At 39.2% G+C, this 18409-nt stretch overlaps 1 protein-coding gene across 3 annotated transcripts in view; it reads left to right on the top strand.

Annotated features, from left to right (window-relative positions):
- taf2 (TAF2 RNA polymerase II, TATA box binding protein (TBP)-associated factor) overlaps nt 1–17428 on the top strand; it is a 111180-nt gene extending 93752 nt beyond the window's left edge. For 2 of the 3 annotated variants that reach the window (XM_078216509.1, XM_078216511.1), the window contains 4 exons: nt 9165–9394; nt 11330–11482; nt 13136–13241; nt 14184–17428. In XM_078216509.1, the coding sequence (XP_078072635.1) occupies nt 9165–9394; nt 11330–11482; nt 13136–13241; nt 14184–14449 (755 nt within the window). In that variant the 3' untranslated portion in view covers nt 14450–17428. The remainder of the gene's footprint in view (nt 1–9164; nt 9395–11329; nt 11483–13135; nt 13242–14183) is intronic. The other variant, XM_078216510.1, reaches the window with a different exon arrangement.
- The last annotated feature ends 981 nt before the right edge of the window (nt 17429–18409 follow it).

Below are 18409 nucleotides of genomic sequence, written 5' to 3'. Positions count from 1 at the left end.
AAGAGCAAGATAAATTCAATTTGGTCAATTATTACCCAACAGTCTATACTTTTCAGTCATCAGCAAAGTTATCATCAAGTGCCATTTAACAACAACCTGACCACTGATGCTCAGTTTGGGTTTTGCCAGAACTACTTGGCTCTGGACCTCATTAAGGAACCCCAGCAAAATTGAAGTCGATGGGAATTGGGGAAATCTCTCCACAGGCTGGAGTCATACGGAGAACAAAGGTTTTGGTTGTTTGGAAGCCAATTATCTCAATCCCAGGAAATTGCCTCAGGAGTATCTTCAGCTGATTCATCAATGACCTTCCCTTGAATATAAGGCCAAAAGTGGAAATGTTTGCTGATAATTGTATAATGCACAATATTCAGTATCATTTGCAACTCTTCAGATACTGAAGCAGTCCATGTTCACATGCAGCAAGACCTGGACAACATTCAGGCCGGGCTGATCAGTGGTAAATAATATTCACACAGTGCAAGGCAAAGACCATCTCCAACAAGGGAGAATCCAACCATTGTCCCTCAACATTCAATGGCATTGAATCTGAATCTTCCACCAACAACAACCTGGGGAACCAACTGATCAGAAATTTAACTGGACTACACGGGTAAATATGGTGGATACAGGAACAGTTATGAGGTTCACCACTTATTCCCTAAAGCCTGTCCATTATCTGCAAGTCGCAAGTCAGAACTGTGATAGGATAACTTCTTGTATGGTTAAGTGCAGCTTAGTGGTTAGCACTGCTGCTTCACAGCTCCAGGGTCCCGGGTTCGATTCCCGGCTCGGGTCACTGTCTGTGTGGAGTTTGCACATTCTCCTCGTGTCTGCGTGGGTTTCCTCCGGGTGCTCCGGTTTCCTCCCACAGTCCAAAGATGTGCGGGTTAGGTTGATTGGCCGGGTTAAAAATTGCCCCTTAGAGTCCTGTGATGCGTAGGTTAGTGGGTAAATATGTGGGGGTAGGGCCTGGGTGGGATTGTGGTCGGTGCAGACTAGATGGGCCGAATGGCCTCCTTCTGCACTGTAGGGTTTCTATGATTTCAACAGCACCCAAGAAAAACAACACCAACCAGGGCAAAGCAACCACCTTGATTGGCACATCATCCACCACTTCAACACTTATTCCCTCAACCATTGGTGCAGCAGTGTATACCATCTGCAAGTTGCACTGCAGGCATTCGTCAAGGCTGTTTTAAAAGTACCTTCCAAAACAGTGACATCTACCACCTAGAACAGCGATAGGCAACCTAGGCTAGTGAGTGGGCTGCATGAGTAGCCCTCCCTTCATCTCAGTGAGCTGCAAGATGGAAATCGGGCATGTTCACTAACTATGACTTAATAAGATTAAATACATTTACTATGCGGCCAGTATTTCATAATGAGCTATGGAAAATGCCTAATCATTCATATATTAATCAAACTTCCATCAACTTCAGATGGTAAAAGCAAAAATATTTACGTTTACCTCAACATCATACTCGGTGTGCTTTGGAAACAGAAGGAGTGCATGGCTCTCTCAATCAATGTTGTGTTCAATCAGCACACATATCACATGCCATTGCTTTACATACATATCACTTCAGTAATACCAGTAAGAAGAAAACAATATGGACGGAAGCCAGCAGAACCTGACAATCCTACATATGGGCAATGGTCAAGAAAATGTCTTGCGGCCCACAAGCTGCAGGCTGCCTATCGCAGACCTAGAAGGACAAGGGAAATAGAAACATAGAAATACTACAACCTTCAAATTCCCATCTAGGCCACAAACCATCCTGACTTGTAACTTGCCCTTCCTTTACTGTTGTTGGGTCAAAGTCCTGGAACTCCATCAAACATCATTTGATTGTACCTGTACCCATGGATTGCAGCAGTTCCAAAAGCTAGCTCACCATCATCCGCTCGAAGGCAATGAGAGATGGGCAACAAATGCTGACTTTGTCAGTGATGCTCACATTCCAAGAACAGATAAAATAAAATCTCTCTGTTGACTGTTAGATGTTGTGACCTAACAGGTAGGGCAAATATCCTTTGTTTATGAGAGATGGCTGAAGGGGTTTTGTGCACTAGTAATAAAAACTAGCACTTTACAAAAATGGAGAAGGAAAGCTTCCAAAACTCCATCTGTGTATAAGTTGCGAAGAGTTATGTTATGGAGCTTGTTTCAAGTAACATATCTTGGGAGTAAAGGTAATGACCAAGCTCCAGTTTAAGTTTTGTGATCATCTCAACCTTGAAATGTTTCTGTCTTGTAACACAATCCAGACTTTGTGTTATCCTATACACAGGGCTATGGAGTTTCGTCCTGCACAGAAAATAAGTGGCACAGCTGGGATTTATCAGGGCCTCTTGATCTGTGCTGTGATTATAGCTGCACAAAGTCTTCCAACAATACTAATGCACTGTTTCACAATTCTTGGCTAATGAACAGAGCACTGCATATAAACGTCATTATTTTTATAGTATCTTGCAGTAAAGCTGTTTTTTTGTTACAAGATTTGATGAGTCTAAAAATTATTGGGAGAGTGGTAACTTGCTCTTTGAACTTACTAATAAAACATGCTCACCACTGAACATACTTTCTGCTCAAGTGTTTTTGTATATGCTGTTTTTATCAAAACAAACTTGGTGAATGTGCTGTTCATCAGTAATTAAAACTGTTTAGAAAATGTAAGTGCATATTGAAGCAGTTGGCTCTATAATTTATTATTTATGTAATTTAATGCAAAGATTACAACTCAGATCAAAAATATTCAATGAAAGCTATATTTGGACAAATTGTAGCACGATTGTAAGCATTGGAGATGTAAAAATATAATTTTATGGTAATGAGTTAATCTTTGAAGTTTCATTCCAAAATTAGTTTTTCAAGCTGTTGTTGTTACAACCAGCGCAGGTGGGGTTCCCTAAGAGCTACTGATCTGGGTGAGGCCCCTCGATTTGTCACTCTCTGGCTGGAATACCCCCCAAGTATCACAAACCTGGGGGAGGAGGGATCACTGGCTTCTTGTCTTTATTCAGCCCACTGCTAGCAACAAATGATTAATTTAACAAGATTTCCTTTCCCTTGAATACCTTTTCCAGACCCAATTGTAATGTTTAAAAAGCAGCCAATTCAACCAGGAATTCTTGAGTCAAGATGGAGTAATTTTATTAACAACTAAAAGGTAAAGAGAAATGGTAAAACACATGCATCTGCAGTCATACAGATAGAGATAAGAATTGAGTCCAATAGGAAGTAAATATAAAAAAAATTATAGGGAACAATCTTTGAATTATGAGGAGTAGATGATGGTACGTTGTGGCTATTACAATTGTTTTGGATATAGTTGGCTTCTGCTGACAAGCATTTGATTCTTCAATTCAGATGTCCAGCACTAGTTTGGTAGAGATTTTAGTTCTTTTCCAGCTACAATCCTCCTGCTGGCTTATCGATTTTTACAGAAAGAGACAGAGTTTTAGATGTTCCTGCAAAAGCTGGCTATTGTATTTTCTTCAGTGTGACAAAATTTCTCTCAGCACACAGACCACCAGACAGTACAAGACAGGCTGGTAGTTGGTAGGCTCTTAACCCCCAGCTTTGTGTATTCCAATCGGGCCAGAATGTACTAGCCTGCATAGGCCATTATACCTAGGGTCTTGGAGGTGAGAGGGCCATAATATTGCTTTGCCCTTATTGGTGATGATAATTGGTCTTTGTGGTTTTACAAGTACCTTGTCTGGAAGTACAGGGAGAGGTAGCATTGTCCCTTAAAGAAACCCCTGCAACCATTCCTGCCAGTGACTAGTTGTACAGTCTCCACCATCTTTGGTGTCGATGTCCATTAAAAAGAAATACAACTCCGATCTTTGTAAAGTCCAAAGTTTCCTTGTATAATTTCCGGGTTTTTCTCCATTGTCATAACATTGTCAAATATGGGGGGAAATTGGGCTCAGTAGTGTGCCTTTAGAGTGCCAGAGTGGGGTCTGCAGCACGTGCACTTGTGACATGAAGCGTGCTGGGCTTCATATGGGTGGCATTTGTGTGTATTTACTAAATGTTCATCAGAATTATGCAGAGCAGGAAAGTTGTGTTAATCAGCACACAAAGCTGAATTGATGGCCCTGCTGCCATTCTGCAGCTCAGCAATCCAACTGGCATTTTCTCTTGAGCTTGCACAGCTGAACATGCTTAAGCAACAGGAAGGAATCCCCGCCAGCACTATGTAGAGAGATGATCAACTACTTAAAGGTTAGCTGCTGGTTGATTTCTATATTCTATATGTTTTAGGCACTTTCCATAGCCGTTCAAAAATCCACTGTGTGTGTGTGTTATGGCAGGTGCTAAAGCACCTTTTGCTGACTCTAGGCTTCTGTGCAAACCAGTTGTTGCCAGACCTGGGTGCACTAGTCAGTCTTCCTCTTGGAATACCCCATGACTAGGTGAATGAATAGAGGTTAAAGTTGCTAGGCAATGCAGAAGGGAGAGAAGGCTTTCAGCAGAGATCATATCTGCTGAGGGTCTTCAGGGAAGAATTCTCCCAACTTAAATTTCAGTGAGAAACCAAGGCAGGGTCAAGACTGTAATGACTGTGAAAGTGACCGAGCCAATGAATTTTATGTATTTGGCTCCTCCTAGGCTGTTAATGGTGATATTAGTAACATGTCGCAACATTTTGTCACAGTTACATTAAGCTGAGGCTTTCTAATCGGAGAGCTAACTTAATTTCATTCTCCCTTGTCAGAAGCAGATGGAACAAGCATGAGGGTTTTCTCAAATTGCAGATTTCTCCATGTTCAGGGAGCTGTTGACTGTATGCACATTGTTTTGTTCATTCAGGTTGGTGCCCAGCACCCTGACAGCAGTCATGTGATATTCTGTGACCACCTGCTGTGCCAATTATATTTCAACCACCATGACAAATTAACTGGTGCATACTGAGTGACAAGGGCCATCAGTGACTCCTGTTTGCAACTGAAGAAAATGGTGGAAATACTCAACAGATCTGGCAGCATCTGTGGAGAAAGAAACAAAAGTTAGCATCTGTGATCTTTCACTTGCTCAAAAATTATTACATTTCTAACTTTTCCTGGTTCTGATGAAAGGTGGAAGAACATAAAGGAAGGTGTGTGGAGGGCAAGAAAAATTAAATGACAATTTCATGATACAAGGCCAAAGAGGGCCATAATGGGACCAATAAAGAGACAAAAGATGTGTCTAGAGGAGGCATGGATGGCATGGTTGGCATCCAAACACAAAGGAAAGAAGAGAGAAGTGAAGGGGAAAAGCCTTAACCAGCAAAGAAACACAAAATAACGTGGGGCAGAGGTTATGGTAAAAACTTATAGAGCTCAGTGTTGCGTCCAGAAGGTTGTGAAGTGCCCAGTTGAAAAATGGGGTACTGTTCCTTCAGCTCGAGTACTGCTTCATCAGAACGCAGTAGCAGGTCAAAGGCAGAAAGGGCAGAGTAAGAACAGAGTAGAGAATTAAAATGGCAGGCAACTAGAACCTTGAGGGGGATGGGTCACGCTCATGGACTGAACAGACGTATTCATGAAAGCAGTCACTCAGCCGGTGTTTAATCTTCCCCATATAGAAGAAACCACATCGTGAGCAGCAGTTGCCTTATATTAAATTGAAAGAAATGGAAGTAAATCACTGTTTCACTTCAAAGTAGTGGCTGGGACTTTGAAGGTTCACTGACATCATCATCCTCTTGGTCACAATACAAAAGTGAATTTGTAAACTTTGCCACTTTGCATACAAACATGAACTAAATCACCCTTGCACATTCCCCTCACTTCTGTCTTTTGTGTGAGTTTGCATAGGAGCACTTAGAAAGGCAGTGCTAACCCAGTGGCTGCAGCATGGCTGACCTATAATGGATGAGACTGCAGATGGCCATGGAGGGCAACTTCAAGCAGCCTGCACCAGCTCAATAGTAGCAGCAGTCCGGGCTGGGAGGGACAGCACTGGGATGATGGTTACTGTCACCTTGTGTGAGGATAGCAGCTTGTGCTTCATGGAACCACTGCCACTCCCTTGTGGTGCTTCAGCAACTTAGCAATCAGTTGGCGGATAGATTGCTGGACTGCACCATTTTCATACTGGTATCTGTAATCATGATAGCAGCCAACAGAAAACCGAGCTTGTATGATAGCAATTTGACTTATGGTGGAGACTACTTATGCGGCCCTTGAACACTGTGTCATGGTTGGGTCTGCAAGTGCACTAATGGAACTGGCTATCATTTCTTCCATGTTGGAAAGGATGAGCTCCAAGCTGTGCACAGAGCCCTGTGCCATGGTCCTTGACTTTAAACACAGGTTTTATGTCAGACTTTCCAACACAATTTAGTTGTGTATACCCATCAGCTGCCTTCTGTATCCTGCTCCATCAAAGGCCTCTGCAGCAGAACCTGTCTCCAACCTTGTTTATCTGTATTATCCTTGCCTCTGTGCACTTGTACCCCATGTTTCACCATATGCAGATCTCACCTTTAAACTGTCCTCTCAAGATAATTGTAGTATTGATATCTGAGCTGGTGACTGAGTCAATTAACAATGTATTCATCACTCTCTTGGTTTTCCTCCATTGCCTAATCAGGTTGCATTTCTTGGATATCTGAAAGGACAATGCACAAAGAAAAGGTTTTGAAGAAAGGGGAAAGTAAGAGATAGCTACACCTTCTGCAGCTTGTAAATTAGAAGAGATTGTGGGATAAAATGGAATTTGGATTTGAGGAGAATTATGTATGAGCATGCCTTCAGTGATCTCAGCTTTGCTGCCGCCCATGGCCTCAGCAGTGACACTTAGAATAATGGCCTGCACCATTTCCTCCATGGGCTTAGGTCATGCAAGTGGCCTGTTCCTCTGAAGTTAGTCTTTGGTTGTGTGCCACCTACTCCTGCAGAGTAGGGAAAAAATAAAAAAGAGTAAAGTGTATCAGTGAGGGTAGTGCAATCTGTTTTAGTGATATAATTCACACGATAGGATAGCTGGCAGTGTGTGCAAGCTGTGAGATGCAGGTGCGAATGTGGTGCATATTCAGTATGGTGCTGATTGAGGTGAGTAATGGGTTTGTGGTGATTTGAGCAATAACTGAAGCTGGGGGGGGGGGGCGGTGGGTATAGTTGTTGAGATATGGCATTTGAAGATGCATTCACTGGCCTTGATCATTCATGTAAGGTTGTTAAGCATTTTGCGGCAGTATGGAGGTGGACTCCTGGCACTGACCTCCCCAGCTATCTGTTTCCACTGCCTTTTCTCCTTACATTACAGACACAGGAGAGCTCGACTTGTTTCCACCTCCTGCATCAAGACAACAAATGGACATTGTGATGCCGCATACCCATTTTTTGGGACTATCCAATTTAGTTTCCATCCTGTTTTTAATGGATTGTATCGTAAACCGAAGCTATGTGGATTGTACTGGCAATTTTCCTATGTCTCTTTTTTTACATTACGAACATTGATAGAATCATGGGAAACATAACCCTTAATATTTTCTTTAAAAATGAGAAGATCATCACCTCTGGAGTCCTCTGAGGATGCGTTAGTCTCTTTCTGTATATTCCAACCTTTTGTGACATTTGTGAGCATGGGGGGTAGACTGCCAGAAAAATGCTTATGATAATTTGCCCTGTTTCTCAACTGCATTTCACAATTCTATGACTGCCTGTCTGACTGGGCACAATATGAAGTCATACATAAATCAATGTCCATTGGGAATACCAAGCCCTTGTTGTTGGACTCAGTTGCAAACTTTGCTCCTTTCCCACTTATTGTGCTTCCACTTGCTCAGGTTTTGCAAAACTTCCCTGAGTTGCACCCCCCTCCCGCCCTCCCACCCTCCCATTTCATTCATGAGATGTGGGTGTCACCAGCATTTATTGATCATCCCTGATTGCCCTTGGACTGAGAGGCTTGCTAGGCCATTTTAGAGGGCATTTAAGAGTCAGCCACATTGTTGTGGTTTTGGAGTCATGCAAGTCAGACCTGGATGGCTGATTTTCTTCCCTAAACGATATTAGGTGAACCAGATGGGTTTTTATAACAAAAAAAATTGTTTCATGATTATCATTAGACTTTTAATTGTAGATTTTAAAAATTGTATTCAAGTTTCTTAATCTGCCATGATGGGATTCAAACCCGGGTCCCCAGAGCATTACCCCGGGTCTCTAAGTGACTAGTCCAGTGACAATGCTACTGCACCATCACCACCTCCCTTGACTGACTGGAATATCATTTGTCTTTACTCTACCTCTCCAATGTTGTACTTACTGCCTTTCCATTTCCAGAAAATTGTCCAAAACTCATCTACCCATATCTGTGTTGCCTCTCACTGTCTGTTATCCTGCTTTTATAAAACTGCATTGGTTTCCCCCTCCAAATACCTGCATGGCCTTGCTTCACCCTGTCTTGTCAAGTTCCTCAGCTGACACCCCATCTTGCTGCCTATGGTCTTTCCGCCATCTTTTATTTCTGCAAAGTATTAATACAAAAGGCTTAAAAATATAACGCGTGAGTGGGCTTGAGGAGATGTAGACTGTGAAAGTAAATCTTGAGCAATTTGTAAATATCTAAAACTCTTGTAATTTTCAATTATTTCACTACTTGTATTGCACTGTGCTCATTATGAAATATATATAATTTTAACTTTACAAATGTTTGTATCCTACTTTGGGTTATCATTATCTATTGTGAGTATTAACTGCAAGTGTGCTGTGCGTTCTTGACATTTAAATAAGGTGATTAATAATTGAGCAGTGATAGAATTTATTGAGAAAATACATTAGGCAGTTGTCAAGGGAAAAAAATAAATAGAGGATTAAAATATAAATGTTAAAAATATGTTCAATTTCATTTGGGCAACATGGTAAGATCTATATATCTAGGCTCAAAATATAGGAAACGAGCAACAAGACCACCTCTGATTTAAGACACCCACAGCTCTATTTTACAATATCTGTTTTGTAACAACAGCCTAGCTGAGAACAGCAACAGGTGGGATCTATTTTCTTCACACAATAAGCTCCAACTTTATAGCTAACACCCATCATGCTCTCATTACTTGCGATTTATGTCTTGTGTGTTTCAATTGAAATAAATTGTATCTGTTTTGAAAATCGGTGTTGTAACTAATGGAAAGCATTAACATTTTGAAATTCAATTTAAGGAACTTCCCATGACTGGCGACTTCGCTGTGATGCTGTGGATGTATACTATACCTTGTTTGGCCTCAGCAGACCTTCTTGCCTTCCTCTACCAGAGCTAGGTCTTGTCCTCAACTTAAAGGAAAAGAAGACAGTGCTAAATCCTATTATTATCCCTGAGACGGGAGTATGTGGACAAGAGACTGCAGGCAATGCAAGTGTGCATGGATTAATGTCTGGCTTCCAGATTAATGTAAGCAAATAATGATATTTTCTAGCAATTGTGACGTGTATTTTTAATTTCATGGGCCCATGGTAGTCCCTGACAAGGCCAGCATTTGTTGCCCATTCCTGATTGCCCTTGAACTGAATGAGTCAATCATATTATGCGTCTGGAGTCATCTGTAGGGCAGACCAGGTAAAGACAGCAGATTTTTTCCTGAAGGACATTAGCGAACAGCAATTGATTATAGTTGTCATGGCTTTATATTCTAGATTTAGTGTTTGAATTTAAATCCCACCAACTTCCATGGCGGGATTTGAACGAGTGCCACTTGAGCATTCACCGAGGTCTCTGGATTACTAATCCGTTGACACTAGGCCACCGTCTCCCATAATTCAATTTGTATAAATTGTATTCACTTTGCACCTCTACTCCCCAAACTACATTGTCCCATGTTCCAACATTATCTTACATTTGTAATTCTGAGCCTTGCGTTCAAACCCCTCCCTCTCTCTCTGTAATCTCCTCCAATCCTACAACCCTCAAATCATTGCATTCATCCAATTTCTGACCTTTTGGTCATGCCCAATTTGTTTAGTCCCATGATCTGCAGCCCTACCTCCAGTTGTCTAGGCTCTTAAATTCTGAATTTCCCTTAATCTCACTCCTTTTAATAGAGATGTGAAATCTTCCCTCTTTGACCAAGTTTTTATCCTGCTACCTTACCTGGCTTGATGTCAAATTTTGTTTGAAAACACTTCTGGAAAGCATCTTCGTACATTTTGCTACATAAGTCCTATATTTATGCAAGTTATTGATGTATATATTTTTTAAAATGATCAAATATTAGGCATTTCATTACTGTGAGCTTCCTGCATTAATATCTCTATTCCATTATCAGGTAGCAGCAGACACAGCGAAGAGCAGCATTTTCAATTATTTCATTCTCATTCTCCTCCTCCACTCCTGGAAAAGAAAACTTATTTTCATATGTTTCATTTAGAATTTTGAGAATTATGGAAACCCCTAAAGATGCTGACAAACCATGATTCAGTCACCCTGATCCTTAAATTCAAGTAGTTTTGATTCAATACTGGGCTAAGTAAAATATTTTTAAAAACATAAAAGTTAAAAAAACATTAAAACATACAAGTTTTGAGGGGTGATCATTTTCCAGATAATAGAGGTCTGTTAATAACAGTTCAATTGTTCTATCTTGAATTTTTTAAGTGGGTAAGAATAATGGTAATAATGTGATTAAGCTGGCTTTCTTGTGAGAAAAGTACACAGAAGCTCTAAACTTGGAACAAAATTATTTTAAATGCCATCTTTTTCCTTAATATCTCATTGGTCAAGGAAGTATCTGGGCCCAAATATCTTGTACCCAACGTGATTAGTTCTCACTTTCCGAAATTGCCGTTCAATTAAATTTCAATGTGAGGGGCAAAGCAAAAAATCTTTAACTTGATTGGTCACAATGTGCTTTGGGATATAGAGGTGTGAAAGATGCTACTTGTGTTCTTCCTTTCTTACCATATAGCAACTGCATTATAAAATGGTAAGGAAATTCTTCTGTTTTGTTTTCTTTTTGATATCAGTCTTTGGTTTCGTAGCAGCTCTCCACCTCCAAACCATCCTTCTTCCTCCAGAGACTTGAGCACATATCTAGGTTGATAACTCCAGTGGGGTATTGTCTGATGTGCCATCTTTCAGATAAGCTATCTGCCCCTCCTGCTCACTCAAGTGAATGTAAAAGATCCCATGACCATGTTTACCCATCAACCTCATAATTTAAAAGCAAATTAGCTGGTCATTTATTACATTTTACTTTGTGGGACCTTGTAATGTGCAGAGTTTGCCTTCATTGTAGAAATGAATAACTTGGAAGTACTTTATTGGCAGTTGAGAATATTTTGAGGCCATGAAAGGTACTGTGTAAATACAAGTTTATTTTTTCTTTCCCAGGAAGAGGAGCATCTTGCCAAGGACTCAGTGTCCTCTGGGCCTGGAGTTCAGCAGGGCATAAAGAGAAAAGCGGAGACCCCACTTGGTTCCCCACTGGAACCCGGGCAGGTTCTGGAGAAGGATGAAGATAACAAGGTTAAACTTAAAATCAAAGTAAGGAGGTTCTTTTAAATTGATTGCAAATGCAGTTTCTGGAAAATAGAGCAACACTTCATTTAATTGCAATAAAAACAGAAATTGCTGGAAACAACCTGGCAGGTAAGGCTGTGCGGAGAATGACAGCCAACCTTTCAAATCACTTGAGTTTCCATTAAAACTGGAAGAAGTTAGAGATGAACGCCTTTAAAACAAGTATAGAAAAGGACAAGAACAATAAAGAGGTCTGTGCTAGGTGGACGGCAAAAACAATTAATAAAATTTCAAAAGGTTCAAGGCACAAAGAGGTGTATATCGTTAGAACAGAATAGCAATGGGTCAGGAAGCAGGAAAAATATAACTAAGGAACTGCCTATGGATCAGGGAGGGGTGGTGGATGAAAGACAAGTAGACAGAGGATGTGGAAAGCACCGTACCAGCTCTTTACTGATAGAGGATTCTCTCCCCCCCCCCCCCCGCCAGTGCCAGCTCACATTTCTTAAACTCCCAGTGGCTGTAATGCAGCCATTCTGTATTACCACCATTTCCTATCCAAGAGAAAATAGAAATAGTGGTTAATTCTAAGTTGCACGGAGACTGTAAAGGCCTAATAAAAATATGAGACCTAGAACTTGCCTTGTGCTTTATTGGAATAGTATAGGAGTTGAAGGATAGGTGTCAGACTGGAATGAAGAATTAAAATGGCAAGTGACTGGGCGGAAGCAATGGATCATGCTTGCGGACTGAATGGGTGATTGCTTTACTGAATACCTTAATCAGCATTTGGCCTTCCCCAATGTGGAGAAGAACACATTATGAGCAGTGAATAGAGTACACTAAGTTGAAGTAAGTGCAGAGTGTGGGAGGGGAGCAGATATTTGCTGTTTAGGTTGGTGTCAGGAGAAATGAAGATTGTGCGGGTATTGTAAGAGTTCCGCAGCGTGTTATGGAATGAATAGTCAGTTAAAAATGTCACTTTATGTCCTCTTTGCAGCTTTTTTCACGCTTGGCTTTGTACCATCGGTGAACTTGGATACACTACACTTGGTCCCCTCATTTAAGTAATTGATATGAAATGTAAATAGCTGAGGACCAGGCGCTGATCCTACTTGTTCCAACCTCCCAACCTGAAAACATTGCATTTATTCCAATGCTCTTTTTTGTCCGTTAACAAATCCTCAGCCCAAGTTCTAGTATATTACCTCCAAATCTAAATGCATAATCTTTTGCAATAATCTCTTATGTGACACTGACCAAATGCATTTTGAAAGCCCTAATATACTACAGCTACTGGTTTCCCCTTGTTTATCTCTGCTAGTTACACCCTCAAAAAGCTGCAATAGTTTAGTAAAGGATAATTTCCCTTGCATAAAAGCCATGTTGATGTTAGTTGCATTATTTTTCTAATGTCTTGTCCCCACTAATAGATTATAATGTTTTCCCTATTACTGATGTTAGGCCAATTGGCCTATAGGAAAGAATAAGTCTGAGAAGTCAAGACTGGGGCAGAAGTTAATTTATCACCCTAATTGCTTTGTTTGTGTAAAATGAACAGATTACTACAACAAATATATAATGATTAAGTATTAGCCATTTGTTCTAACATAGTAAAAATACAGAGTGACATTTGTGCCTTATGCAAAAAATCTTTGTGCTGAATTTTTATTTTAGTTTTCGAATTCTCAAGAAGATGAAGAGATTGACATGGACTCTGTTCACGATAGTCAAGCTTTTATTTATCACCAGCTGAATATACTTGAACGACCATCCACTCCAGGTAAGAGAGAGCTGAAGAAACTGATGCATTATATGTGGGGAAAGAGAACCAAGTGGTGTTCAGGGTTGCAGTAAGTTGATGTAGGCTTGTGTGACTGCGTTTTTATTGTCTCTACTGAATGAGTAGTTCAATCACTGTGAAGTGAGTATCTAATGGTCACTTCAGTAAAATACAGGACTAGTGCTTGTGGAACTGAACCCCAGCAAAGAGTCAAAACTGTCAGGAGAGGACAAAGATAGGGAAAAGGCAACAATTTTAAAAAGTTACATCTAATTAAATATAGATTGAATGGATTGCACAATCTTTTGCTGAATGAAGCGGTCTGCTCATTAAAATTGTATTTTGAAGTCAGCATATAATTGGCAAAACATAACACATATTTGTGTTTTATTTTAAAATCAGCTGTCTTTCAACCTAGATCTTGAGCAACTTATATTTGGAATATATTTATGATATGAACAATGAAGTGCCTTTCCAATAATTAATACCTCAACTGAAATACCCGTCGTCATTTTAAATGAATTTACTCTCTCCCAATCATCTCCGCCCAGCACAAAGCATTGTAGACCAGCTGAAATTTTCAGTGGGCTCCTAAAATTGCTGTTAAACCAGTCACAGGAAGTTATATGGAAACATAAGTTGACATCTTCTCTGATTGTTCATACTTAATTTCCAAAATATGAGAAAGCGGGGGATTTGAACATTATCTGTTTGAAGTTTGGTTCTATGCAGTATCCATTTAAATGTGGTGGTTTTCATCTACTGCATAAAGTATATCTCAACTAAACATGATATATCTGCAGGTCTGTATATGTATGTTGTATATTACATTGAATGTGAGTATGATACATATGCACAAACTCACACATACCTATTTATGTATGTATATTGCACATAAATAGAAAGTAATATTGGTTTAAAAATTGTATGCCATTTTCATAGGAAAAGAGACACCAGCCATAGAAAATGCCTTGATTTCTATGCCAGCTGCTCCACTTCCTTCACTTGGCAAAGAGTCCAGCTCATCGAGACATGGGGAACACCACCATCACCATCATCATGAACACAAGAAAAAGAAGAAGAAACATAAACACAAGCACAAGCATAAACACAAACATGATGGAAAAGACAAAGAAAAAGACATGTTTACTTTTACCAGCAGTCCTGCCAGTGGGCGGTCTCTAAACTCTCCATCAATTTCAGACTAAATTATATGGTGAACCAGCTAAGCAGCTCAAAAGTAAAAGACTGAATGTGAAGCAAAAAAGCCTACTACTGCTTCTTTTTGCCAAATTGCAGTTTCCAGAGCAAGTAACCAAAACCCCGATCACTAATGTTTATTCTATTTGTACAAATGGAATATGAGCCTCATTCTACTTGTTCCATAAGTTTAGCCAACTTAAATTCACAACTACCTGATTCTTCAAACTGACATTTCTTGCTTTTGTGAAACTGCTTAAAATCAGCTTCCTGCCATTGCTCCAATTACTCTACGTAAGCACATCTTTCTAACACATCTGCTGGTCTAGTAGGATCCTGCGTTACATCCCCATTCTGTAACACCTTTTGCGCTTGTTCAAAATTTGAAGTTGGGAACTGGGGGAGAACAATAGTTCACAGTAAAACCTTGTATATAACGGATGTAACCAAAATTCACCATGCACACAGAAAATGTAAGAGCCTGAAAATCCTGAAGGTCTGCCCTGCCAATGCAAGTCGGCATCTTGGTTGAGATTACAGCTGAGCCTTATGGAGGATATAATGGGTGGAATTCCTGTGATAGTCCAGGACCTCCCCATTTTGCAAACTTGATGTAGAGAGTGGGTGGGGAGGGAAGCAGGGCAGAACTTGAAAAAATGGTAATACAGGGAGTGGAATCCAGGTGGGCCCAAGTTGTATTTCATTTTTTGATTCCCTGGAGAGCTGTGCATCCCAGTCTTACAATGGAGCCTGTTGAATTTCTGGGCTGTAAGTTGTCATTGCCACTAGTGTTATAAGGGACACTTATATGGGCCTAATGGCCCATCCCCTCCATGATTTAGTTGAAAGTTATTTTTAAAATGTTCACTGGTTGCAGCCGGTTATTTTGTCATTAGTTGCTAGTTATATATAATTACAAATTTCATTTGTGATATCCTGTTAACTAATGATGGCACTGGTTCTTTTAGTTGCACCAAAGGGCTTCTGGTACAAGGCATTTTAATAGAAAAAGATTGTTTGTATTGCATTTACTCGTTTTATATACTGCACTGTTGGGTATTTGTAACAAAATGTTTGTCTTTAGTTATTATAGTATCTGTTATGAAAGTAAGTCAGTTTTCTCTTTCCTGATTGGTAAAATGTCTTCTTCCTCATTGCTCAAGTGCCTTTTCTTCATTAGATTTGTGTTTTTCTTATTTGGAATAGTTTATTTTCAGCATTTGCTATTACAAATCATTTTGCACAATTTTCTCTTCAGTTTTATTCCTCAGAAATGATCCTCATCATAGTACAGTGAAAATATTGCCTGATCACATTACAGCAAAAGAATCTTCTCTGCTACAGCCACAGCAATAGTTCCTCACTTACCATACCAGAGTGCTTTTCTGTCCTCTTGAAACTATAAAAGCCACAAATCCAAGTTAACCTGACTTTGCACAATAGAAATAAACAAGCCACATTACAAGGTTCCCTATCAGGGCACTGAACTCCCTCTAGCCTTCAACTTGGCTACCAGGCTAGCCCGTAATTCCCAGATATCTGGGACTACAAGTTCTAGCTTGCACTGTGCCACTTTAACAGATGTGTGCTAAAAGTGAATAGGCTGTGGAATTAGTAACTTACAATGGCAGTGACTTAGGTTTCTGCATAGCTCCTTAATTGTCAGAATGTGGGTTATTTGGCAATGGGCTCTAGTTTAGACTGCACATGAGAAATCATAGGAGATCTAATAGATTCAGGATTTTTCATTTTTGTATATCCAGTACTTATTGACTTGCTATATTTTAATATAGCTAATAATATTGCTTAATTTCTGCATTATAATGTTTTTACACAACCCTGCCAGTTTAGGTCTAGATTTACTCAGCGGTGCGTTTAAAATACTACAAATCATTGGGTTTCTATTTGTTGTTGCAGCAGTAAAGGCATTTTCCAGGTAAGCCTAGGAAAGACAAAAAGCTGCAACCTTTTACAGGTTTCTGCTCAGAAAAATACCTAACTTTGTAATCATTTCCTTGTACAGAGAGATTTTGGAAATGTTAATAAACTAGCAGTTTCAGTATATAATTTTAAGAAACTAGTGCATTTATTTAGTATATTACTATACAGCTGTTTTTGTGATGGGTATTAACACTCATGCAGTAAATGTAATTAATCAAAATCTCAGTTTTTAAAAAATTAACAATAGTTTTCATATTTCTGCCTATAGAAGTAGGGCATTCAGGTTGTGAATTTTATTTTGAAAATGTGTGTACTTTCTCGTTTACAATTCTGATGTAATGCTCCTACAAAAATCACCAAGTATTATTTCTAAACTAGTTTTTAAAATATTTGATATTTGGTGCAACATTTTTGAATGTTACTTGTGTAGTGTTGGGTTCTGATTGATAATGAATACAAAACTAATTTAAAAATAGCGGACATCAATGTAACAAATATCTAATCTGGTAATGCAAGTTTACAGACAGATTATCCTGTAATATCTTTTGTGTCACCAAGGATTAAAACCATGTTACTATTTTGCTGTATTTGTATACTCTCACCTGAAAAGTATCTGATTTAGAAAGTATAGTTTCAAAGATCTTGTAAGCTTTAGAAAGCTCTGTCCTCCTCCAATTTGCCTTTGAAGTTGAACTGCTAAATCTTCAGGTTTCAAAATTTGTCCCATATTTATTTAGAACATAAGGATACATTAGTCTGGGCTGGTACCAGATCTTAGGCACCAAAACTTGCACATTTATTGAAAAAGAAATACTGTGACGAAAATGAAAGTCTAAGATTTAGCATGGCTTCTTCCATCATGATACATAAGATGTTTAAAAATCACATGCCTGCTTTGGTTTATTTTGATGCAATTGATTTTAATTTTATCTCAGCCAAGTGCCCAAAGGATGGGTTAATTCAAATACAAACATTTTGTGGATTTCTTCAAACATGTGTTTGGCAGTTTTATTTTTTTAAAATAAAAATGTAGTTATTTAAATTTGTTTCAATTTGATGATCTGGGTTTTTTTTCCCCTCGACTGTACTAATTTGAATTGAATAGTGTCACATTTGTTTGAGTAGTCAAGTGAAATGGCTTCCATGGACCAAAAAAACCCATCTGCGTAGTTTAGCTCAGCGATTGTGTCTAATAGCTGTTTATTTTCTTGAAAAAAAGGTTAAAGGTTTAATAACTTGCAAAATATATTTTGTCATTTACTTATTCTTTTACACTACAACCTAATTTATTATCCGGGAAATGCAGCATTGTGTCGTGCTGTCTTCCAAAGTTGAGGAACATCATGTGAGAGTTTATGATAAAACTAGTAAGCCAAAACAAAGTGGATGATTGTTGCAATCCCTAATGATGCAGCAAATTTACATACATAACTGAACAAACGTTAAGTTTATTTATCAGTGTCACAAATAGGCTTACATTAACACTGCCATGAAGTTAGAACTCTAATGTGCAGAGGAGGACTTATCTACAGAATCTGGACCTAAAAAAATGGGTAAAAGAGCATTTTATTCAAATGGCAAAAACCAAGTTACCACTGGATTAAGAACACCAGAGAAGTTTAAACGGACGTAAGTAAGGAAAGCAAACATGATGCTGACACAGGCAGTTTAACATAAGGAAATATGAAATAGTATACTTGGGATACAAGAATGGGAGAAAAATTGAATGGGGAAATGGTATGGGGTAGATGAATAAAGGAATTCATGGGGCAATGTGCATAAATTATTAAAGCCTTCCTTGCAGTTACATAAAGCAATAGGAAAGGCTAAATGGATGTCAGCAATTTACACTTGCGCAGTTTCATTAATGTTACAAAGCATCCCATACACACACACACACACAGGAAAAGATGGGCATTGTACTAAAGATGATGATTTAAGAACTAAGTCTTTGATGGGTTTCAATGAGGAGCTTCAACAAAAAGGAACTGGAAGGACCTTGGGTGAATTCTAGAGAGTAAGACCTT

The sequence above is a fragment of the Mustelus asterias genome, chromosome 7 (genome assembly GCF_964213995.1).
Source record: "Mustelus asterias chromosome 7, sMusAst1.hap1.1, whole genome shotgun sequence".
NCBI classification, from domain to species: Eukaryota; Metazoa; Chordata; class Chondrichthyes; order Carcharhiniformes; family Triakidae; genus Mustelus; species Mustelus asterias.
This window is presented reverse-complemented; position numbering and strand designations above follow the sequence as displayed.